Genomic DNA, 26660 nt, shown 5'->3' with positions numbered 1-26660 from the left:
AAGAAACAAATTCCTGAAGGATGGGAGGGGGAAATACTTCCAAATATTCTTGTTCATGAGAAGAAAGGATGCCTTGACACAGGAACACCACATCAAAAAAATGTAAGATTGTTCATACTTCAGGATTCATTTGTGAAAAATCCCTTTACGCACAGTCAGACTACAAAGACACAAGTTTATGCAGAAGGCAGTGTTGCATGCCTTCGTGTAAATTCTGACCTATGGTGATGCTAAGGAGCACCTAAGGATTTGTTCAGATGAGTTTTTGCCTTTGCCTCTGAGGTTGAGAGTGTCCCAAGGTTGGTCTTCCTGGCTGAACATGGGATACACACCCTGGTCTCCAGAGTTTAGTCCAACACGCAAACCATTATACAACATGGCTGTATTTTCACAAAATACATTGCTTTTTGTACAAAATATTTTTTGCAAAGAAGTTCCTAAAACAACAGCAAAATCCCGAGCATATAGAAAAGCTCTTGCAAGTATGAAATAATGAAATCAAACAAGCTTGACTCCTTGCTCCCATGTTGGGATGGCCAGCTGCAGAGGAGTAAAGGGCTCCAGCACTTTTCCTAGTGTGCAGGATGGAAAATTTCAGTCTTCCACAGTCTACACAACCAGGAAAGGTGCTGGAACGCTAATATCCTACATACCAGGCCACTCTACCTAAAACACTTCCCTGCAGTTCCAGCTATTCTTATCCTAACCTAGACTTCACAAGTTAGGAGAGTTCACTACTAAGTTCATTGTGTAATACACATGGAGCTTTTGTTTTGTTTTGTCACAGACTAGGATTTCAGTTCTCTTGCACAGGCCTAATTTAAACAACAGTATTCCCAACTTGCCAGTTTAAAATAAAAATAAGTTGCACACTAGCTGTTTTGTGAAAACAGAAGTAATTTTTTCTCCATTTCAATGGCCAGCTTTCTGACCTTGATTTAAGTTTTACTGAACTAGACTAATCCAGGTTCTGACATCATAAACAATGTTGTGGGTGTCCTAATGCTTCCATTTAGCATTAGCATGCTTAAATATTTTGCAAGTCCTGGGTAATTTAACCCATATGTTCATATTCATCTGTGCTTTGCAGGCCTCTCTGGTGGGTTTGAAATGTTTATATTGGCCACAAGATGGCATCAGCAGCTTTTGATAAGAGGTGCTGTGAAAACCTGAGCTGAACCTGATAAGAGAAAACCATAAAGTAGGTGACTAGAGCAAAGCAACGACGTTAGGCTTTCCATACAGTGGCATATGGCGCACACATTTTTCCAAATCATGGAGTTTTCTCACACAACATATTACAAAAGCATCCAGATATGGCAAAATATCTGGTAGACAAAACTTATCTCCACTATGATTCTAAGCACAACTGATTTGAATTTTCAGTGCTCAAGTTTTCAATTTTGAAGTGATTGACAGCAATAGCACCTAAAGGAAAGGATGTTTTAAGAGTGATACCAGGAGTCCTTCCAGTGAGGGCTTCCCTTTAAAATGAAGGATGTCTAATGACACATAAAACAAATCCCGTTGGGGTCTAGCTTGCCCTATGTAAGTGGTTGGGCATTTTCTTTTCTGATGCAGATTGCCTGTATTCAGTTCAGGTTCACAAGGCAGAGTTGCAGATTCAGTTGTAAATCTGGTTGTGTAGCACAACGTGTAGCACCACATAGAAAGACACATTGTAACCTTGATGTAGGGCTTCAGCCACAATCTTGTATTTGATTACTGAGCAACTCCTTTGGGCTCATGTGGAATCAGACAGGGCATCTCCAGTGAGAGAACTGAGCTCTGAACCTCAACATGCAAGGCTGGACTTTCAGTGAAGTCTGTTGCCTGGCATATGACCTACTGCTTCAATAGCACTGACATCTATGTGCAGCACTCAAGAAATACAGAGGTAGCATGTGAGCAAGCCTAGTCTCAGCACACAGCAGAATGAATAGCAGTTTGCCAATGTAAGAATTACATGTATTTTAGTGTTCCTGTACCACACATTTTTTATTTGCAGGAGCGTGGGGCTGTTTAACATTTAAAATGACTTTGCACCTGAACTAATGAAATAGTACGGTCCACCGCCATTTCATGATTTACTGTCTCATTGAGGAAGACGTAGAAGTGTCCCAGTCCGCACACCCTGCCTTTCACAGCTTGAGTGGGTCCACTAGTGGTACTTTTCACAAGCCCTTTCCTCCCACAAAAAAAAAAAAAAGATTCTGGAGGAACTGCTAGCACCATCTCCTTTCAGGATGACCCCATATCCTGCAAAACACACTTTCTCCCTTGATTTACTCCATCTCCCACAATTGCGATAAAATGTTCAATTTGCTCCACATATGATACTTGCCTTCAGTGAATGTGTGAAATCCCAACATCCCTCATACATTCTCCAATGAGCTCCAATGCTTAATAGATGTGTTCAATTCAAGGATGATCAATGTGTGGCTCTCCAGATGTTCAAGGACAATGCAAAGATGAGAGTTGAAGTCTTAACAATATTTTAATTTACAGAAGACACCATTTTTCTTCATTCAGCCCCTAGAAGGGCTCCCTTTCACTCTTTGAATTGGAGAAGCCCCCAAATGGGAAGATGAAAATAATCTCATGTCATTAAACCAGGTTATCAGCTTCATAGTGGCACCCTAAATGTACACAGCTAGACCCCTCAAAACCAGCCAGTTTGGGGGGGGGGGAGAAAGCCAATAGAAAAGGTTTACAAGCATGTTGCAAGGATGGCTTTACTCAGCATTCTTACTATGTGGTCAAACATTTTAAAAAGTGAATGAAAATGCATATTATGGTGACCTTTACATGTCAAAAATTTGGCCTGTCATGATTAGGACATTAATTGATACATCCATCAAAGCCATTCTTTATACAACTCTTCAGAAATAGGTCCCACAGAATTTAGTGAAACATACTCCCAGGTAAGTTTGTGTATGGAATATGGGCTGTATTTGTCATCCTAACCGCAAGTTTATAAATAACAGTATGTACTCTGTTCTTTGACATGGGACAAGGAAGCTGCAAAAAAGGATTTCCTCACTGCTAAATCTAAGAAGAACCACCAGACAGTTTTTCTTGAGGAACAGGACGGAAAAGCTGTCCTCATAATTTTTTCCACCTGAAGCCAATAGTTGTCCCCTATGTGGAGTTAAAATGGCACATAGATGGAGGCTGAGAGCAGGACATACCTTTCAGCAGCAGCACCTGAACATCACTGAACAGAAGGCCAGGTCTAGCTGAACTTCCTAAGCTGCCATTGAACCTAGTGCATCTAGCAAGCAATACAGGGGCTGCAACCCACAAGCGAATGGGAAAGCTCTGTCCTTGCTTCTTTTTTAAGCTCCTGGCATGAAGTCACAAAGGACAAGGATGGAAGGAATCTGGCTCTGTCAGTGGTGTGGATGGATGGCCCACAACGGCCCAGAGGGGCGTCATTAGCCCCGCAGGTCATTTGTCTAGCCTCCCCTCCTTCCTCCCTTGAGCTGTACCTGCATCCCAATATGCCTCTTGCTCTTACAGGCCTCTGCCACTCTTAAGAGAAAATTGTTCCTCGGCATGGATTAAAAATCAATACATGATGGATCGGGCAGTGGTGGGTATTAATATGGAACGGTGCCTTGTCACTCCCCTAAAGGTGACCTCCGACATGGACTCTGCACAGCACAATGATCAGGAAGGTCAAACTGGCTATAGGTGGGAGGATGTCAAAGTGGAAGAAAAAAGTATAGCGTTAGAAAGTGCGTAGCCCCAAAGAGAAACTATCAGTGAAGCAGACTGTGAATTAACAGTGTAAAACCTGCAGCAACAGACAGTCAAGCCAAGAGTCCTGGATGACCATTTCTACCAGACAATTTAACAAAATGAAAACTTACACCACACACATACACACATACCAAAACAACAACAAACAAACAAACAAACTCAACCCAACCCTGTAAGGGCTTTTTTTTAAAAAAATTAAAAATTGGATTGAATTGGATGGACAGGAAGCTGTTTTGAACCCTTATTCTCTATATTTCTGCCATGTTTCTTTCCTGGTCTTCTCATATGGAAAAATTCAGCAGCTGAGTTTGAGTGGTCATCGCCTACTAAGATTTGGCTCCAAGGCTTTAGAGTCATGTCTGTACTACCAACTAAGGCCTGCAAAAAACAAACACACAAAAACCCTGGATATTTTCCCCTTTCCACCATCAAAGGCCCTTTGTCTAGGGTCAGTGACAGGGATCCATTGCCTGTGTTAGCAACGGCTGTTCAACAGGTACATTTCCTATCCTGAAGATAAAAAGATGAAGAGCATTTCTGTCTGTTGAACTAAAAGACACAGAAACTCATGTGTCTCCGTCCACGTATCAGTCAGTGCCAGAAAAACCTTTGGCATTCTGTGATGAGGTTGGAGAGCTTTAGCCACCACAACCCAGCACTAATGACTGATCTAGCACATTTGTCATCTGGAGGTACTTGCCTTGCCAGTGCTGGAACTAAACATGCCTTTCCTTTCTCACCCCAGCTTAAACCTGCTAAAGCCTGGATTGTATAAACTGGCTTGTAGAGAAAGTTGGATGCAGCACTGGACATTAGATTGCTTTCCAGCTCTATGGTTTTCTCCCTGCCACAACAGACAGAGCTACCATTCTCAGACTTAGCTATGCCAGTTATAGTGATTTGAAACTTTGTGTGGATCCTGTATAGGTAGACATTTTAGTAGGGGAATGTGTGGTCCTCCAGATATTGCTGGACTCCAGCACTCATCAGCTCTACTTAGTATAATAAATGGTTGGGGTAATGGGGATTATAGTTTGACTATAATTGCATTAGCAGGTATGCGGGAAGGGGGGGCTTAGTGGTTAAGGCACCAGTTCTGATAATCAGAAGGTTGGCAGTTTGAGGCCTGAGTGCCACATGATGGGGTGAGCTCCTATCACTAGTCCCAACTTCTGCCAACCTATCAGTTTGAAAGCATGCAAATGCAAGTAGATAAATAGGTACCACTTTGGTCAGAAGGTAATAGCATTCGGTGCAGTCATGCTGGCCACATGACCATCAGAGCAGTCCTCAGACAATGCCTGCTCTTCGGCTTAATAATGGAGATGAGCACCATCTCCTACAGTTGGTTATGATTTGATATTCATGTCAAAGGACTACCTTTAACTTTTTATAATTACATTCCCCAGCTTCTTTCATATCCAAACTTTCCACACATAGCCTATGTAGCACCCCTACGTACTGTATCTGTGCACCCCTTAGTAGTCTGAGTAGCACATGATAATATTTAGCATCTTCCCAGGTGAAACTTCACTTGCAGGTTCATTTCATGTCAGATCACTCTTACAATTATAACAGTTTGGATATGGGTTTGTTTTGCCTTGTTGACAGTTTTAGTTGCTACATTTCCTCCTTGTGTGTACTATTATACAGCAGAGCAATGGAGTTAAATGTCATGCTCTACCTCTGAGACATGCCTGGTATATCAAGAACTTGTCTGGGTGCTTTTTCTTGACAACTGGGCAGAGGTGCTACATGTAAAAGAGACTAGGTTTCCTGCACTTTTAATTGTGTTGAAGGGGAGGTTTCAGCAGGTGAAGCATCTGCAACAGTCCTGAGAAGACACTGATCTTGAGAGAAGGGCACTCGCACAGTCACAGAGTACATGCTTTGCATACAGAAGGTCTCAGCGAGAACCTCCTTGGATGGCGTGCCTCAGCATCTAGTAATTATGGGAGATATAGCTCCCAGGAAGTATCCTCTTATTCATCACCAGGTACATCTGAGAGAAACCTCTTGTTTGCAGTCTTTGAACGTAGCCACTATTCAGAGTAGACCAGCTTTTTTCCCAACTGGTGCCCTCCAGATGTGCTGGAGTACAAATCCCATCAACCAGAGCCAGCATGGCCACAGAGGGCACCATACTGACATAGAGTGCTGTAGACAATACTGAACAGCATAGGTCAGGAGTCCCTGGTTTAGGTACCCTCCTAGACTAGCCCATCAACATTGTAGTAGTCTCCCAGCTCAAAATATGCTTACCAGTATCAAGGGCAGATAGCAGCAAAAGGAGCATCCTTTCCCTCTTTTCAAGCCACAAGGAGCTCCCTTGACATGGGTTGATCCATCCAGCTCCAGAGCCACCTGATGCAGTTCCCAGACACCTGAGGGACTTCTCTCAGCCTCTACTATTATTGGAGATCCGTTAAAGTGGAGGGAGCTGGGGCAGAATCTGAATTTTACTTCACATATGTTATGCTCCAGCACTGAGGTATAATCTGCACCTGAAATGAATCAGACTTCTGTTCCTCAGTGGGTAAAGCAAGCACTTGACATGGGGACCCACCAGCCAGCTAATAATGAACCAGAGAGCCACACCAGAAGGAGGTAAGGCTAGATGCTGTGAGTATGTGGCCCTACCGCCAGTTTAGCACTTTAGCTGTCTCCTCACTACTTCCCTCCCTCTGTTCAGCTATACATGGGGTGGTGGTGGTAATGAAATGCTCCTGTCAGGCATTGCTCTTCCTTGCCCGAAATCTCAGGAATATGCAATGAGGCTTAAATATCTTAATATGTTATTAATGTTCCCAAGCAGCTGAAAATATTGTCAAATGAAAGGGATTTTTGAGAAACATCTGAAGAAATAAAGAGGGGGGAAATATAATTTGGGGAGATGGGGTGGAAGAGGAAGAGCAGTCTCTTTTTATTTTTTTTTAATAAACCCTTTAGAAAAGATTTACAGAGCCGATAAGCGAACAAAGAGCTGAGATGAAAATAGATCTGAGGCTCGGAGCTGCTATAGATCCGTTTAATATAGGTGTTTGTTACTTTTCAAAGACAACAGGGAAGGCTCCGGCAAGGTTTTAATGGGGGGCCCAAACAAGCTGCAAGGCTTAAGGGGAGCAGAAATGAAAATTAAATAGGTAACATGGGGGTGTGGAAGCAAATAGACAGCCCAAGGGGGCCAAGCGAGTATATTGTTCTTGGACTGATGACAAGCATCGTGTCAGAAAAATTCCATTTCCATGCGCACTAGACTATAGTACACCTTAGCATAGCATAGTATAACATCCTGTGCTGGGAAGGTGTTTTCCCCCTACTTTACCCTGGAAAGCGGTTATATGTGACATTGCTGGAGAGCAGGGTCAGCCCAAGTCATTACTGCCTATGGAAAAGTGGTAGATGGGTCCCCTTCTTAGGGCCAGCCCCTACCATCAGTCAGCCGCCTCAGACAACACATGTCGTGTGGCATTAAAAGGCAGCAACTTATTATTGCTTTATTATTGTATCTCTCTCTGTGTGCATGTGGTTCTCTACTCCATATGCCATAATAACCGGAACTTAAGTACTGAGCACAGGACTTCAGAGTGGGTATGGTGCCATCTGATCCAGCGTGGTGTAATGATTTGAGCATTGGACTATGATTCTGGAGACCAGTGTTTGATTCTCTGCTCGGCCATGGAAACCCACTGGGTCACTTTGGCTCAGTCACATGCTCTCATCCTAGAAAACCCCACACAACTACGTGTGAAAGGGATCTAGGAGTCCAAGTAGACCACAAGTTGAACATGAGTGAACAGTGTGATGCGGCAGCTAAAAAGGCCAATGCTATTTTAGGCTGCATCAATAGAAGTATAGTGTCTAGATCAAGAGAAGTAATAGTGCCACTGTATTCTGCTCTGGTCAGGCCCCACCTAGAATATTGTGTCCAGTTCTGGGCACCACAATTCAGAAAGGACATTGAGAAACTGCAGCGTGTCCAAAGGAGGGCGACAAAAATGGTGAAGGGTCTGGAAACCATGCCCTACGAGGAACGACTTAGGGAGCTGGGGATGTTTAGCCTGGAGAAAAGAAGGTTAAGAGGTGATATGATAGCCCTGTTTAAATATTTGAAAGGATGTCATATTGAGGAGGGAGCAAGCTTGTTCTCTGCTGCTCCAGAGAACAGGACCCGGAACAATGGATGCAAGCTACAGGAAAAGAGATTCCACCTGAACATTAGGAGGAACTTCCTGACAGTAAGGGCTGTTCGACAGTGGAATGCACTTCCTCGGAAGGTGATAGAGTCTCCTTCCTTGGAGGTCTTTAAACAGAGGCTGGATGGCCATCTGTCAGGGATGCTTTGATTTGGATTTCCTGCATGGCAGGGGGTTGGACTGGATGGCCCTAGTGGTCTCTTCCAACTCTATGATTCTATGATTCTATGATTCTATGATGATAGGGTCACTTTAGGGTTGCCGTAAGTCAGAAATGACTTCAGGGTATATAACAAAAGCAACAATGGTGCCGTCTTCCAATCTTTCTCAGACAGCAATTGTCTGAGGCTACTCTTAACCCCTCCTTCTGCCACCAGGTCCAGGTGCCTAGTACTCAAGGTCAATCAAGTTATTGATACCTGGGAGGAGAAATACCACGTAACACCTCTCTCCTTGACACACACAAAAAAATGCATTGTAGAAACTTAACTAGCCCTGGAATTCATATATATAGCTTTGTTAGCCTGTAGAATCAGTACGTAGAGAGATCTTGTAGCACCTTTGTGACTAACTGAAAGAAAGAAATTGACAGCATGAGCTTTCATAGACTTCAGTCTACTTCCTCATATGCATTTGAGCCCTTGTTAGTACTTGGTTAGGAGACTGCCATGGGGTGCTATAGGCTATATTTCAGAGGAAGGAACTGGCAAAACCAATTCTGAGGATTCCTTGCCTACATAAACCCATGGGAGTCACCATAACTCAACAGATGACTTGAAGGTGTATATGTGTGCACATGCATACACACACACACACACACAAAGAGTGTCCTCCTTGCTATCCTGCCATAGGAAGGTGAAGACATTTTTATTGCCAGGCTTTGAGGCTTGGTGGCTCAGTGAGGAAAGGCCTTTCAGAATGCACTTTATGGTTTTATATGTTGTTGTTGTAGTTAAATGGTTATACTTTTAACTGCTTTTAATTCTATTTGAAAGGATGTCATATGAAAGAAGGAGCAAGCTTATTTTCTGCTGCTCCGTAGACTAGGACACAGGGCATTGGATTCAAGCTACAGGAAAAGAGATTTCACCTCAACATTAGGAAGAACTTCCTGGTTGTAAGAGCTGTTTTACAGTGGAATAGGCTGCCTCAGAGTGTGGTTGAGTCTCCTTTTTTGGAGGTTTTTAAAGAGAGTCTAGGTCATCTATCTGCCGGGAGTGCTTTTTTTTTAATTTATTGAAATACTACAAAAAAAGTACATTATAAACACACTACAATATCATACAAAAAACAGTAATAATACAATAATAATAAAAAATATAGACAAATATATATACATAAAAACATCACAACATACTGAATCGTTGCTAATAATAGATAAGCTAATACACTTCCATTAGACCTTATAGCACTTTGCGTACTTAACTTAATTTGTTACCCTCTAATTATGTGTTGACAACTAAACCTCTGTATCTTTATCTTATTCTATGGTCTTTCAGCAACATAGGTCCTAGCGACTCCAAGTTCTATATTTATACTATTTCACATTAGAACAAAAGAACAAAAAAAATACCTTTAAATCATACCATTTTGTGGTCATCTTAAATCTTTATAAACAAAGAAACTCTTACTCAGATGCCTTTAAATGAAATTAAAAGTGATTAAGGTTATCCACTCATCTGCTGGGAGTGCTTTGATGCAGGGGTTGGATGTGATGGCCCTTGGGATCTCTTTCAATTCTGTGATTCTGTGATTCAATTGACAGTTTAATTATGTTTTTAATTTTTGTATGAAGTGGTGAGGGGTGGTATTTTGGGGTTTTTTTTATAGCTGTATCTGTTTTATTTTTTGTAAGCTGTCTTGAGTTCCAGACTGAGAAAAAGCCATATAACAATTTTTTACTAATATGCTTTCAAGGGCCACATCCGCTCAGCACAGATTTAATGGCCTATGCTTTCCTTTGTGTGAAATGGCTCACAGTTCCAAGGCCTTACCAAGGTGGGTGGATGTGCATGATTACGTCTGTCCTGAGCCTCAGCTTTCCCTTAAATTATCCTGAAATACCATCCATCTTGGTTTCAAAGACCAGACGTCCATTTCAGTAAGGTAGGAAAACACTGTTAGAATCTTATAACACCCGCTCTCCTGAACATAATGTAAGCTGGGTTCTGTCCATGTCATAACTGTTCCTGAGAGATTTGCTGCTTTGGCTCACATTGGCCCCTCTTTCTTCCCTATTTTTCCCCACCCACATGCTCCATTCTTGCAGTAATTTCATGCTGCTAGCTCTCTTCCCATCTGTCACACCCAATTTGACATTGCTGCTTGCAGGGGAGAGATGTCCATTATGATTTTTGTCTGCAGTTCCATCAGCATCTTGTCCCCAAGCTGAGATCTGTCGTTACCCTCCTACAGATGCAGCAGCTGTCACACTGAATTGCACGGCCCACACTGGCCAGGAAGCAGATTCAGAAGGGACTTTGGCAGGTGCGAACTTGCCACTTACCCTCTTTTCTGCACTAAGGGAACAGAACTACATCCCCTTCCCCCCAAAATAAGGCATCCCTTTGGATACCCTTTTGGTCCCATGGAAGTCTTTCAGACTTCCCAAAGACTATCATCTCCCAGACCTTGGGGAGGTGGGGAGGACAGCAATTGGGAGTCTCCCACTTTTCAACAGATTGTTTTTCAACTAACTGCTCTTTTGACGCTATCAAATTATTATTATATCCCTATGGTTTGCTCTTTCAACAAATATAAGCACTGTACAAATATAAGTATGAATATATTACAGTGCTGTATTATAAGCACAAGACAGCAACACAAATAATTTCTACAGTACTAGTACACAATAACCAGACTGAACGAAAAGATGTACAACACTTTTGCAACTTCAACTCAGCACCATCTTTTTATTCAGTCTATGTGCTGTATATTGTAGAAGTCATTTGTGGTGTTGTCTTGTGTTTATAATGCAGCACCCTGCAAATATTTAGACATGTTTATTCTTATACAGTAATATAATAAATATAATATAATATACAGTAATATGGGTTCCGCATTTCAACCATTTCTGCTTTTTGACAGTGATGTGATCCCTAACCTGTCAAATAAGCAGGGAATTATTGTGACTGGCCTAAATAGCTAGGGATCCTGGAACTGTTGTCCCAAAATTTAACATTTTAAATCTCTGTTTTCCCAACAAACCATAAAATGTCTGTGGTAGGTTTTGCTTTGGAATATCCACCATGTATTATTTGCCAAAAAGGGCCACTGGAAGGCTGAAGTTATCCAGAGGTGTCACTAGCAGGGTGCAGAGGGAATGTACCACACCAGTTGACAACCTAATGTGTGTGTGTGGGGGGAGAGAATAACACCACTGTTCCCCCAACATCTGCTTTTGGACAGAAATGGGCTGTGGCATTCACCTGTATACCTTTAAAACACTGAAGAGATGGTGTGAGTGGAGTGAGACTCAGCGGGAGGAAAAAGGAGAGGCCATTTTTAATTAAAAAATAATTCATTTTTTAAAAAGAATATTTTATTTAAAAACGTCACACCTTACCAAATTTTCACTTTAGCTACATGAAACTATGCACATGTAGATACATTTAGCCCATACATGTAATGTTGTGATTTGAAGGTATAACTTTAATTTTGCTAGTTGTTTATGTTACAACTATTCCCATTACATTTAGTGATATGTGGGAATTATGATTTATGAGTAACATTAAGACAAAAAACATTACTAAGGAAGATTCCTGACATCCTGAGGGGCTGTGGTATGGGAAGAGGTCCCTGTAGGAGGTGACGCCTTGAGTTACTGCACTGGTGGATGCCAACCCTAGTGAAAGCATTGGAGATATTTTTTTTAAAAACTACAATGTATCAGCTTATTTATCACAGTTCCCCCCCCCCCCAACAATCTTCATAAATCAGGAACTGAGTTACAGTAAATTTCTATCTAATACAGTGGACCCTTGTTATACGCTGGGGTTTGGTTCCAAGATTCCCCCGTGGATAACAAAATCTGTGGATGCTCAAGTCCCATTAAATATAATGGCAGAGCAAAATGGTGTCCCTTATAAAAAATGGAAAATCAAGGTTTGATATTTGAAATTTATACTTTTTTGAATATTTTCAAACCATGGATGCTTGAATCCGTGTATAAAAAATCCTTGTGTAAGAAGGGCCAACTGTACTATATGGCACACTTTGGGGGAATCAATTCCCTCCCCCCAAACACCCCTAAAACATCCAAAGTAGTCTATAGCAACATAAGGCAAAAACAGCTGAGGCATCCTTGTAAATTGTAGGATCAAGTCCTCCGCAGGCTCACTCTGCTCTGAGGAACTATCTACCCTCTAGGACTTTACAGTCATTCTGACTTTTGGAGAACCTTGAAAATGTAATTCTGCAAGCAGAGAGAGACTCAAAATCTTGCACAAAAATATATCAGTAACCTCAAAATAATTTAGTTAGATAACTGAAACAAAATCCCAATATTATTTTGCAGAAGCCCTGTTGTTAAAATAAATAAAGCAAACACACGCAGGCAATGGCTAGATGCAAAGATATCACTAAACTAGGGTTTAACATTATGAAAATATGATGTAGAAGTATGCCTCCTTACCTCCTTCATGCACCAAGAGAGGAGGCTAAATGCTTCCCTGCATGGCTTCTAACAAACTGTAGTTTCCTATTTCATCTGAACATGAGAAACTGGTTTGTACAAACCAATTGATTAAGAAATCAGATTACCAAGCTACTGTTCATTCTGCTTTGAGATTGTTTCATATCCTTGGTTGTACCAGTCAATTACCCATGTTCAGAAAAAGCAGGAAACTGTGTTAAAAACTGTGCTTAAAAGTATTTTATCTTCTCTCCTTGTATACAAAGAGATGGAAAAGAGAATGAGCTCAAGGTCTCTGTGGTATACTCTCATTAATGCTGTGGTATATTCTTGCAAATACTGTACTATGGTTTAATTTTACATCTGAATTGGTCATCCATTATGAGTACGTAAAGGAATTTAAAAATGGTAGGGGAAAATGCATAACCCTGTAAAAACTGAAGTAAAATGGCAATGACAAAGCAAAGGCCTGGATGATACTTCTCAAGCATTTCTCTCTAGTCCTCTCCTGCCAGTGAGCTGTGGTGTGATGAGCAACAGCTGGTTCCCTGTGAAGTCCTTTTGCATCTTCTTGTTGTGCTGCCACTCAGTGGTCTGGATGCATCTTTCTTCAGCAGGTCAAGGCAGCCCATGGATCCTACAGGTGGTTGGGAGGGAGCAAGACCTTAAAATGACAATGGAATTCCATAAGCTTATCACCAGAAAATAAATGAATACTTACCACTAGCAGCACGGTTTCAAAAGCTGAAAATTTGTCGATAATAAAAAGTGTATATATAAAAGAATATGGGAGTCAGTGGGGTATAGTGGTTTTAGCATAGGACTTCAACTCTGGAGACTGGGATTCAATTCCCCTCTCAACCATGGAAACCCACTGTGTGAAACTGGAGAGGGCTCCTAGACCTGTGTAGAAAAGGGAATTTTAGCAGGTGTGGCATGGCAAGCAACACCTGCTGAAACTCCCTCTTCACTTCTCTCCCACCTAAACCTGTTTTTAAAAATATGGCAAACTAAGACTTGCATTAAAAATGATCTTGTTCTGTGTTCCAGCCAACCAGCCAGAACAATTTATAATACTCTAGTTTGTGCAGATAGAAAACCCAATGCCCAAGTGACTAAAGTTTCAATGAAATGTTATGTTTTGCACATGGTAGATGATAACCATGCCCCTGGCAAAAGCAGGACATGTTTATTAAATAAATAAATAAAATGTATAATGCATGCCCAGCAGTTACAATCTACACCTCTGTCCTCATCTGTATTCAGCGTTCCTGGATGGTATTCCAGAATGCAACTCAGCACATTTAAAGATGCACTGCATTGCATTATGGGTCACAGCAGATAAATCAGAAGGGTTTCATAGATGGGTCACGGTTTTGGCAAGGGTACTTTTTCAGATTTTATTGGGTGTAAATCCCTGTTCAACAAGGTCTGTTCTTGCATTTCTTAAAAGTCCAAATTTTAAGTAACACCCTATTCTTGGTGCAGTCCCTGCGAACAGTTTATCCAGGTACCTCAAGAAATCTATACTGGCATGGCAATCTTCAAAAATATTCTCTCCCACTCAATGCATCCCCCCCCCCTTTTTTTTTGTAGCCAAAACGCCTTTGCCATCAGTATGACCAGAAGTCAAAACCACAAAGAAGGACAAGTCACTACAAAATGGAGGAGATTCAAGAAAAATGTAGGACATTACAAAATAAAAGCTAGATCACTAATATAAAGTGTTTCTTTGGGGCTCGACAGATGGACAGCTCCGCACACTGCAGCACTGAGGTACTGCCAAAAAGAAGCTGCCTAGAGCAGCTTCTTTTTGACAGCGCCACAAACAGAAAAGGGCACTGCCATGATGCCACTTGTATGGCGCATGTGTCATCATGGCAGCCCCCATATGGACCGGAGGCCACCATGATGGCACTGCCATTACATGCTGGGGTTGAGGAGCGTGGGGATGCTGTGCACTCCCGAAAACTAGTTTTGGCCTGTGTGCAGCGCTTCCCGCACATCTGTACCGAGCCTTAGTCATGCTAAAAATGGAGGACATTTTGGAATTCCTCTTGGACAGAAGACTGAAATACAGGACATGTCCTGGAAAAAGAGGAGGTCCGACTGCCCTGTTTGTCATGTATGCCAAGTTAATGACTGAGCTCTCTAACCATTTATCTAATAAACTGTCACACATGGCATGGACAGAGCAAGGAAGCTGAACTTGAGATATAAGTATTCCTAAGACGGCACATAATTATTTATTACCTGCAGTCCTAGGCACCGAGGGACAGCTCCCTCCCTCTCCTGTTCCTTCAATGTCCACAACCTTCACTTCTGAGAAATTTTCTAAGGGCATGGTAATAAACAGAGCATGGGCAGGGCATACGATATGTTCAGAGGGCAGATAACATTATATATGACTGCTTAGCTCATGGTGTTAGAAAGGAGTAGGGAACATTTCACCCTTTAGATATTTTTGATAGTTCTCATAATCCCTTACTATTAATTTTCTTATTTATTTTATATCCTGCCTTTTTCCTGGGATGGAATTCAAGGTATCTAATATTGGCTATACTAGCTGGCGATTCTAAGAGCCGAAGTCTCAACCATCTGGAGCCACAAAGATTGCCTACTCCTGGCATTTAGGGTGCCATTTTTTAAAAAAATTTCAAACACATTGCTGGTCTAAACAGGGTCAAGCCCTAAGGGCATCAGGGGTGGTGAAACCTGATTTGGTCTCAGTATAAAATCAATACCATTTTAAATCATTTTTATTTATAATATTTATATGGCACCCTATGTTACACAATTCTCTAGGTGACATGCAAACGATGAAGAAAAAATAAGTGAATGTTAATAATAATCACAATAAAAATATAATAATTTTATATCATGATATATACTTTATTATATAATTTAAAAGAAAACCAAAATAACATTTTAAAACCAACAAGCTGTATAGAATTAAGTAAGACTCAAGCAATACCAACAGATCTGAGCAGATTTCAAAAGACCAAGAAGGTTCTAAAAGGCCTAAGAATATAAAAGAGTCTTCAACCAGCATCAAAAAGATTGCTGAGCAGGCTCTAGGCAAGAATCTCAAGAGTAAGCAGTCACAGCTGGGTGCTACTACTCCAGGAACCACCCATTAGTTGCACCCTACAAGACTAGAGCCCAAGCTCATAGGAAGCCTGGAGGAATAAGAAAATACATGCTTTTAGACTAATGGAGTTCAAGCTATCTGATGTAGGGCTGGCCAGGGCCCAAAAATATATTTGTTCCCATGGCTTACAATTGTTTTTGTCTTTCCTTTAACTTGGCCAGGGAGGGACCAGGAACTGATGGCTTATGAACCACTACAGGTCTGTCAACCACCACTTTGAGTAGCGCTGCTTTAAACCACAGAATCTCAGCTTTCTCCCTGACTCTTTGAGTATATGCCAGGCATAGCACCAAATATTCAAGAGGATACAGAGGACAGAGACTAACTTCTCCCAGATCTCCCAACCAGAGCTCAGTAATACTGATTAGGTTGGGTCTAATTAAATCATAAATGCTAAAGACTTTTTGAGACGGGGCTAAGTGACATTGGATAACAGCAAAGCAATCTGGTGTACCAGTTGGCTAAGCAAAGTAACTCAAGGTTGGCATGTATGTCACTGGGGATTTGGGACTGAGTTTCTGCTCGTGACTACCTTTCCCCCTATTGCAGGGTCAAATCAGATTGATGCACCTTGTCCTCACGAGCACTGAACAAAACCCACAGCAGAGATCAGCCTGCGACTCACATGGCTCCAGAAACTGATACTTTTTTCAAAGAAGTACAACAATACAGGTTGAGTCTCCCTTATCCTTATTCTCAAATATTCCAGCTAATTGAAGAGGATGGAGAAGTACTTAGCAATGGTGAGAAGGAGACAGAAGGAGAAAATGGTGTGGCAGAGGGAAGCAAATCACTCACAGAGAAGGGTCAGGTCCAGATGAAACAGAAAGAGGCCAGTGGGAGGGGTAAAGCAAACAGACGCAGCTGCTGTAACACAAGGAACACACTGTTTGAAGTAACTAATTATAAGTAACTGGTTATTTATAATTCATCAGTTTCCCTAAGAACTAAAATACAACTACTACAGCTTGAGTCTCCCCTTACTCGGAATTCTGAATTATTCCAAAACCTAAAACTTTTTTCATGGATGGCTGAGATAGTGACACCTTTGCTTTCTGATGGTTCAGTGTATACAAATTTTGTTTCATGCACAAAACTATTAAAAATATTGTATAACATTACCTTCAAGCTATGTGTACAAGATGTATATGAAATGTAAATTAATTTTGTGTTTAGACTTGGGTACCATTTCCAAGATATGCCATTATGTACTTATTTTCCAAAATCAAATAATAATAATAATAATAATAATAATAATAATAATAACCCGAAACCCAAAACACTTCTGGTCCCAAGCATTTTGGATAAGGGAGACTCACCCTGCATTATAGTGATTTATTTTATTGCTTGCATTTTTATCCTGCCTTTCATACATTGGGTTTAAGGAAGCGGCATACATAACTTCCTTTTCCTCCACTCTTATTATCCACCAAGAAACCTGTGTGATCAGTCAGGCTGAGAGAGAAACAGGGAGATTGACCCCAGGCCACCCCATGTGTTCAATGGTTTAATGAACCCATATCTCCCATGTCCCAGCCCAGCAGTCTAACCAAGACACCACACTGGCCTTGTGAAAACTGGCTGCTGCTAGAAGCCATACCTGAGCTCCTTTTGCCTGGCTATCCCCCTCTAGTTCTACACTACAGAATTAATGCGGTTTGATACTGCTTTAACTACCATGGCTCAAAGCTATGGAATTCTGCTGTTTGCAGTTTTGTGAGATATTTAGCCTTTTCTGTCAGGGAGCTTTGGGGCCACAACAAACTACAAACCCCGGGATTCCATAGGATGGAGCCATGAAGGTTAAAGCAGTGTCAAACTGCATTAACCGTGTAGTGTGCACTGGCAGCAGCCCAATTCTGGTTTCACTTCTGTTGTGGGAAAGCTTCCTTGTTCTGAAATATGCTGTGAGGAAGGGAGAATTATCACCCACTTGGCATAAGCCATCAAACACCTTCTGAAGAATGGCAAGCAGATCCAATGGGGGTAGCAGGTGTTGGGATGGGAAGAGTGCCCTCTCTGCCAGCTGCAAATGAACCAGGTGGCTAGTTAAAAGGCAAGCACATGCCAGTGCTAGCATTAATGGGGTAGCTTTACTGCATCCTGCTTGTAGAGTGTGGAGACGCCTTTCTTTACCCCCCCCCCCCCATCTCCTTTTCTTTCCCTTTGTGGTTTGCTTCCCCTTACTCTTCTTCTCTGCTGCTCATATACCAGGCAGAGCCCTGTCAGCCTTCAAGGGGAGAGAGGGAGAAGAAAAATAACACTTGAATACGTATTTTTCCTGAAATGAAAGAATTACTGCCTGCATAGGAGACGGCAGACACCTTAGAGTCTCTAAGGGCATCCTCTGCATACACAAGAGGCAGCTTTTTCACGCCAGCTTTAGGGAGGGGGAGCAACTGAAGGCTGAAGACTTTGGGAGCATTCTGCCCCTGGCTAAGAGACCATATGCCATGAGGCTCAGGATATCTGGGAAGTGTCCTCTGTTGTGAAAGCCCCTTTCCTAAGAGGGATAAGATTTCACAGTGGTGGGTGAGAGGAACTCTGCCCATCCTTGAGGGTATTATTTTCTCTATTAACCAGGAGTCTGGTTGCACCATTTTTAAATGGACAAACTTATGGCAGCATCTCCTCAGGAAAGTATTTTCTTCACTGCCACTTTGGCTGCATCTGCACTACAGAATTAATGCAGTTTGTCTGTATGTGTGAAGGCATGGCAAGCACTGATCCCCAAGATCACTGGGCAGTCCCTCCTTGCTCTGTGGGGAGATGCCAGAGGAACATTTAGCGTGACCAAGATTTCCACCTCTCCTCCCCTCAAGTATGTGCTTACTTCATGCATTATTTGACTCTTCATTCTGCTGCTTTTATTTTATAAAGGTGTAGCAAAAGGTGACGCTGGGGAATGAAGGGCAACATTCTTGCGGTAGTCATAGCTAACATAAAATATGTTGAGTAATAGTGGGAATTGCAGTCCAACCAGATGTTTATTACACATGGGTAAGGAACACATCATTCTCCAGATGTTGGACTACAACTCCCATCAATCCTCAACATAGGCTATGCTAGCGAGAGCTGCTGGGAACAACATCTAATCTACTCAGAAAGTAAAAATGAAGCCACATTTGGCAAATCTACCCAGCTCTGGGGCAGTCAGTGCCTGGATGGGACACTACTTGGGAACTACCTTATCCTGTATGTAACTTAGGCCAACTTGAGTTCCTTCATGGAAAAGAGGTAAGAATACAAAGGCTATGTGTGCATGACTTCAATAGACCTATCAACTTATGGCAAGCCTATCAGTTTCATAGACAATCAGAGGGTTCTTGTCAGTTCCTTCCTTGGAAATATAGCCAAAAAAACCCACCCTATTATTTGTTGGTGGTCTTCCATCCAAGTACTAACCATGACTGTCTCTGCTTAGCTTCCAAGACCAGAGGGGACCATTAGGGTATTTAGGCCCTTTTATAAAGGTTTATTGTTCTTGTTAACTGCTGTCAAGTCTACTTCTATTTACGATGATGAATGGGAAACCTCCAACTCACCCCATCCTCAACAGCCCTGCTCAGGTCTTGCAGACTCAGGGCACCTGTGGCTTCCTTGATTAAGTCTGAAATGGGATCTTCCTCTTTTCCTGCTGCCTTCTACCTTACCAAGCATTATTGTATTTTCTAATGAATCATGTTTTCTCTTAGTATGGCCAAAGTACATCAGTTTAGTCATCTTGGCTTCTAGGCACCATTATTGGCTTTATGAAGGTACTGGGGCCTAAATACTGTAAAGGCACCAGAACCCGTCTGATCTTGGAAGCTAAATAGGGACATCCCTGGTTTGTATTTGGATGGGAGATGGCCATTGAATATCAGGTGTTGTAGGCTGTATTTTGGAGGAAGAAACTGGCAAAACTACCTCTAAGTATTCCTTACTTAAAAAAAAAAAACCTTGTGAAATTCATGGGATCGCCATAAGTAGACAGGTGGCTTTAAAGGCACTTACACACACATGAGGATACTTCTCAAACCTTTTACAATATCAGGCCTTAAGACTGAAAATGGAAACCAGATTTGGGCTTAAAACAGCCTTCCTCAAATATTATCTCACACACAAACACGTGTTAAGTATCTCTAACATCTCCTATCTTGCTCAAAATGGAAGACCAAACAGACTACAGCCCATGAGCTTGTGCGGGTTTAGGTATCTGTAGACTGCAGAACAGAGACTGCAGTCGAGAAATCAGAAGAAGACTAAGTATGGGAAGGGCAGCTATGAAAGGACTAGACAAGATCCTAAAATATAATGATATACAACTGAGCACTGATGTGAGGATTGTCCAAGACATGGTATTTCCCCATCACCATGCATGGATGTGAGAGCTGAACAGTGAAGAAAGCAGACAGAAAAAAGATGAACTCATTTGAGATGTGGTGCTGGAGAAGAGTGCTGAGGATACCATGGACAAACAAATGGGTTCTTGAAAAAACCAAGCTTGAACTCTCCCTGGAAGCCAGGATGACTCAACTGAGGCTGTCCTACTTTGACCACACCACAAGGAAAAATTACTCATTAGAAAAGACAATGATGCTAGGAAAGGTAGAAGGCAGTAGAGAGGAAGATGGTTAGACTTGATCAAGGAAGACATGGGCTTGGACCTGCAGGACCTGAGCAGAGAGGTTGAGGACAGGAGGTCTTGGAGATGTTTCATCCAGAGATTGAGGACAGGGGCACTTGAAGAGGTCTCATCCATAGACTGAGGCCAAGGGGTCTTGGAGATGTGTCATCCAGAGTCTGAGGATAGGTGGATTTGGAGATGTCTCATCCAGAGGTTAAGGACAGGGGTCTTGGAGATGTCTCATCCACTGGGTTGCCACCGAGCCAGGGTCAACTCAAGGGCAGTTAACAACAACAACAAAAACAGCCCTATGGAAGTAAATGGATTTACTGGAAGTGTAAAAGTAATTTGCTAGGCGTGCAGATCTTGAGATGCCCTCCTCTTTGGTTCCCAAGTTCCCCCAATACTGAAATGACAGCTCCCAATACACCCCACGTCTTGAATTTCCCTCCCCTCACTTTACTGCACCTCATGTTTCTTGAGCTTGAAGAGTCGAGAAGCTCCTTCCCTCTGCCCAGGAGGAGGGGTGGTGTGCCGGGTGGCCAGGGGTCCTCCTTTTCCAGGGCATGTCCATTTCAACCTTCTCTCCAGGAGGCATTCCAACATATCCTCCATTTGGAGCATGACTGAAGCAGCATGACTTTACATAGGTTAGATGTTACATGAATTTACATATCCCCTATTTACATATGTCTCATGTGACATAAATTATGTCCTATTTACATAGGTCATATATGAATTTACATATACCCTATCTTATCTGAATTTATTTATTTTTATTTATTTCAAGGATTTGTGTCCTCGCTATCTCCAACAATTGGATTTGTGGGTTAAATGCTCGACGTTACATGAATTTACATATCTTCTATTTACATATGTCCTAGGTTACATGAATGTACAGATGCCCTACGTTATATGCATTTACATATCTCTTATTAACTTATGTCCTAGGTTACATGAATTTACCTATGTCCAATATTAAATGAATTTACATATCTCCTATTAATGTATGTCCTATGTCACATGAATTTATACATGTCCTACTGACAGATATCCTATTACATGAATTTACGTATGTCCTATTTATCTATGTCTGAGGTTACATGAATTTACATATGTCCAATGTGACATGAATTTACAGTATGTATGTCCTATTGACATATGTCCTAGGTTACATGAATTTACACATCTCTTATTTATATATATCCTATGTTACATGAATTTATGTAGTCCTATTTAATAATAATAATAATAATAATAATAATAAAATTTATTACATTTATTTATATACCACCTTTCCGAAAAGATCAAAGCAGTTTACAAAATTACACAAAAACACATAAAATGCATAAACAATTTACGCATAAATAAAACACAGTACATAATGTATACAAACTAAATTTCCACCCCTAAACTAAAATATATCGATGTTGTCCTATGTGACATGAATTTACACATGCCCTATCCACATATGTCTCAGGCTACATGAATTTACACATCTCCTATTGACATGATATATCCCATGTTACATGGATGTGTTACTGTATTTACCAATGCCCTAGGTTACTTGAACTGACCAATGCCCTCTGCTACCTGGATGCCCACATGTCCTGGGTTACCTGGATATCCCCATGCCCTCTGTCCCTCCTTTCCTCCCCCCGGAATGCCCTCCCCATGTTGTGGTGCCTTCTCCTTCCCAGTCAGGGCACCTGGGCACCCTTCAAGAAAAGGGCCACCCTCCCACCCCTCTGTAAGCGGAGTGTGTATATGTCAAACTGAGGAGGGTGCCCCTCTCTCCCTGGCATCTTGGGCAGCAGGGTGCCTGGCAAGCAACTCCGCACACACACACTGGTCTCCTGTGGGTGCTCTCTCCCTCCTCCTCCTCCTCCAGCCCTTCCTCCTTCCCTCCTTCCCTTCCCAGCCAGCAAGTGCCAAGTCAACTTTCTACCTCCTCCTCCTCCTCCTCCTCCTCTCTCGTCTCGCCATCTCTGGGCTCAGGGCTGCCAGGATTCCTGCTCCTGCTCTCCTTCTCCTTCAGAGGTGGCTACCTGCTGCTGCTGCTGCTGCTGCTGCTTCCTTCTCCTGCTGGGCGTTTGCTGCCTCCGCCCCGGAGGGACTGGCTTCTCTCTTTGGGGGCTGGAGGGGGGACACACAGCCCCTTGCTCCCCTAAGAAACAGGCAGCCCCCTTCTTCCTCCTCCTCCTCCTCAGCCCCTCTCCCTCTGCTGCCTCTCTGCCTTCCCTTTGGGGCTGCTGCCCATGCTGGTGTTGGGCGCCTGGGCAAGATGAAGGTCCTGAGCTGCTGGGCGCCTCTCCTCCTCAGCCACTGGTTTGCCCCAAAGGTAAGAAGAAGAAGAAGAGGAAGAAGAAGACCCCAAGGCAACGGGGCTTGGCCAGGGACAGAAAAGCAAAGTTGGCTCCTCTTTTCCCCTGAGGAGGGAAGCGGGGTCCAGAGCTTGGCGCCTCTCTCTCTCTTTCCCCGTCACATTCACACGTGCCTCCCCGACACGCGTTCGCCCCTGGTCCCCCTCAACTTCTGTCCCTTTGGAACTGAGGATGCCTCCGAATCCTCTCAGACTGGGAAGAAAGAGCCAGAGGGAGAAAGTTAGGGCTGCTGCTGCTGCTGCTGCTACTGAGGGGTTTTGGCGGGATGCGGGTTTGGGGGGGGGGCAAGGGGAAAGAAAGGGGGGAGGCAAAAGAGGAGACTTCTTCCCCTCAGCAAGGACAGCCCCCCCAATCCCCCCCAATCCCCCCAATCCCCTCTGTATCTACATTCAAGGGAGGGCAAGGCAAGTCGCAAGGAGGGTTCGAAACCCGACTCGCACAAAACGGGTGTCTTCTTCTGGCGCCAGAAAAGGGGCTTTGGGGGCGTTTGTTGGCTCTGGGGCCAGGGAGGGCAGCCCGGATCAGGGGCTGGGGGCTATTGCTATTATTATTATTATTACTAATATCATCATTATTATTATTTGTACGCTTTTGAGGCACCCATAGTTTTGGGTTGGCCCCCTAGAAAGGGCTCTCTCTCTCTCTCTCTCTCTCTCTCTCTCTCTCTCTCTCTCTCTCTCTTTTGTGGGATTTGGGGTGTTAAGTGTACTTTGCCATAGGTTCTGTGGGTTTGAGGATAATGCGTTTTTAGTCACACGTTTTGCGTCGTCCCCAGAAAGGGATCCCTTGTTGGGGTTTTTTGGTGGATTTGGGGTATTGCAGTACTTTGCTCTCAGTGCCCAACCCCGGATAGGGTTTGTGGGTTTTACCCACACATTTGCAAACCTTAAATCTTAAAGATTTGGGGTGTGGTGTTGCTACACTTTGCTACACAGGTGTATAGCCTCCCCTTACGAGGAGACCACATTTGAGCCCCCCATTTTGGTGCTCTCCATAGAAAAGGAACTCTCTCTTCTTGTGGATGGGGGGGGGGGGGGGTTCGTGTACCCTTGCTACTATGTGCCTAGACCTAAATAGGTTTTGTGGGTTTGAGGGCACTGCATTTTAGCCACCCACTTTTGGGGCGGCCCCATAAAGGGATGCTTACTATGTGGGTTGGGGGGGGGGGTTGAACTCCCAGAATTCCATAGCCTTGAGCCAGACAAAGAGTTAAAGGGGCGCCAAACCGGGTTATTTCTCCAGTGGGGATCAGTCTTATCATAATAGACACAGGGACAATATCATGAGAATGAAGGACTCATAGGAAAAGACAGTGATGCTGGGAAAGGTGGAGGGAAGTAGGAAGAGAGGAAGGCCACATGCCAGATGGATGGACTCTATTAAGGAGGTCATAGGTATAGGTTTGCAGGAACTAAACAGAGCAGTGGAGATGTCTCATCCATAGGGTCGCCATGAGTCAGAAGCATTTGAGGGTTAACAACAACAAAATACATCCCACCCCTCCTGCCTTTCGCTTCCTCCTTTACTCTCTTTGAGGCTCTACTTCCCATTCACAGAATCCCAACCTCTGCTGAGTAATTTCAGGCAAAGCTCTGTGACCTTCTGCCAGGGTGTGCCTGTGCTTTCTCTTGGCTGGGGATTTAAACTCCAGGTGTGGAAATGACATGTCTGAACAGCCAGGGACCCTGCGGAGCTTTGTATTCCATTGTTAATGCTTCCAAAGATCTATCTCTTGTAGATCCCAGATCTTCTCTGCTTTCCTTGAAGACAGGACGGAGATGGATGCCACCCTGGAAGTAGGCAGAAAAACTGAACTGGGACTTGACTGCAGTGGGCCCTTGGATTCCCCTGGGGTTTGGTTCCAGGACTCCCATGGATACCGAAATCCCTGGATGCTCAAGTCCCATTAAACACAGTGGCATAGTAGAATGGTGCCCCTTATATTAAACAGCAAAATAAGGTTTGCTTTTGGATATATATTCAAGCCATAGATGCTTGAATCTGTGGATAAAGAATCTGTGGATATGGAGGGCTGACAGTATCTCCAAAACCAGTGTGGGCACAAAACCTGCCCCCTTCTGACCTTGGCAATCCCTGGCTGCCCATCTTCTGATCCAGTCTGAATGGATGTCTCCCCTACATACCCATGAAAGAGACTGTGTGTTTCTCTTGATTATCTTTGCTTTTCCACCACCACCTTTATAACCCGGCAGGTAGTGCCCCAAAGTATTTCCTTCAGGCTAGTAGTATCCTCCTTGGTTAAACCAGGAGCGTAGGTGGCCCATTAGCCCACTCTTCCACTTGGAGGCTTGCTCCCCTGATTTATCCAGTTTAAGCTGAGTAGGGAAGCTCTTAAAGCAAAGTGTTATTAAATAATTGCAGAGGCCTTCCTTCCCACTCAGACCTTTCCCACCTCCTGCTTTCATTCCCCAGGGCTTTGCATGGTTTCCCCCCTTCTTCTCCCAAATATGCTTAAAAAGCATCCCTAAAACATAATAATGATAATAATGATCCCTGTGATTTGGAACTTGGGAACTTCCCTCTTTTCTTTTACCAGGCGAACAATAGCTTTCAGTAGGGATCATAAAATTTTGATTCTTCTCTTCCTGCTGCATACACATCTGCCTCTGTGTGTGTGGACGCATATAAAATAATACCTTCACAAGTAACTGGGATTGCGTTACCTCCCCCTCTTAGTTCTTGCAAATCACGAGTTAAAGCGTTGGCTTCATTTTAATTTTTCCCCTCCTCTTCGTGTCTTATTTTTTCTTCTTCTTTTTGCAGCATTGTAATGTTTCAGGGAGAAATAAGGAACGGGCTCATTAAGCACCAGGCCAGGGAGAATCGGATTTCATGACAATCAATTTTTACTTTTCAACAGTTTCAAGAATACAAAAAAACCCACCCTCTTTTCTTCTTAAGGCGCTGCTGCTGCTGCGTTCAGCCTTTCACGAGGTTAGATCTAACTAGTCTATGTTCCTTGGGCTTATCTTGTTCTCTGTAGCGAGATGGGGAGGGGAGAAGCACTCTTGTTGGGCTCCCTGCAAGTTTTCCATCAGCCTGGGAGCACTGCTTTTAAGACGGAAAAAGCTTTGTTTTATTCAGATAACCAAGTGAATCTTTGGGTGTCTGTTGTGAAAGGGAGGAAGATCAAAGGTAGGACGTGTGCTTTGGGTTTGGAAAGGAGATTGAACTACTAGTTTTTTGGGGGAGAGGCACATTAAACCTAAATCGGAGAACACACAGTGAAGGTGCAAAAAAGATAATTTCCTGCTTCTTAAACTAGGTCTGTATGAAGAAGCAGTGTCAGTTCAACAAAGTCTAACATCTGTGTAGGAAATCAGACCCACCCCAAGCTCTTTTATTCCTGGATCTTTCATTGTTTGGTGTTTTTTTTAAAAAGGCAAAGTTTAAAAGAGAGAAAATCATCTACCTTGTATTCTAATATGAGGACTTGGTTTGCATTAACATCTTAGGCTGCACAGCACAGCAGAGTTAGTTTGGAGGTGCCCAGCAAAAGTCAGTGGGACTGCTTTCAAAGCAAGCCTCTTACAGACTTTGCCTGTTCCTCAGTCCCTGTTTTCTCTCCTCTGAAGTCTTACAATTGTGTCACTAAGTGGAATTTCTTTTTGACATTTCTGGTTTATCCCAGCATCATCTCTGTCTTCAATACCATTTGCTGAAATGATATTTTATTGCTGCCTGTAGATCCCAAACCCCACCACAAATATCCAGATCTGAGAAAGACAGTGTGCTGTTTTTTCAGCTTAAGAATTTAGTTGATGTTCCTCGCTGGTAGGAATTTTTATTCATCGCCACATTCTTTTTCCAGATCTTTCATGTTTCCACTGTATTAAAAGCAGGAGACAAGGAAGTCTAAAGCCCTGATGGTCAGGGTCATGAATATTGTAACGCAAAATCC

At 42.9% G+C, this 26660-nt stretch overlaps 1 protein-coding gene across 1 annotated transcript in view; it reads left to right on the top strand.

Annotated features, from left to right (window-relative positions):
• The first annotated feature begins 22630 nt into the window (after positions 1–22630).
• NXPH4 (neurexophilin 4) overlaps positions 22631–26660 on the top strand; it is a 130786-nt gene continuing 126756 nt past the window's right edge. The window contains exon 1 of the mRNA XM_089509235.1: positions 22631–22695. Within this exon, the coding sequence (XP_089365361.1) occupies positions 22639–22695 (57 nt within the window). The 5' untranslated portion in view covers positions 22631–22638. The remainder of the gene's footprint in view (positions 22696–26660) is intronic.

This window comes from Sceloporus occidentalis, unplaced genomic scaffold, assembly GCF_023333645.1.
Source record: "Sceloporus occidentalis isolate IW3139 unplaced genomic scaffold, rSceOcc1.0.p SCAF_1, whole genome shotgun sequence".
Classification (NCBI taxonomy): domain Eukaryota; kingdom Metazoa; phylum Chordata; class Lepidosauria; order Squamata; family Phrynosomatidae; genus Sceloporus; species Sceloporus occidentalis.
This window is presented reverse-complemented; position numbering and strand designations above follow the sequence as displayed.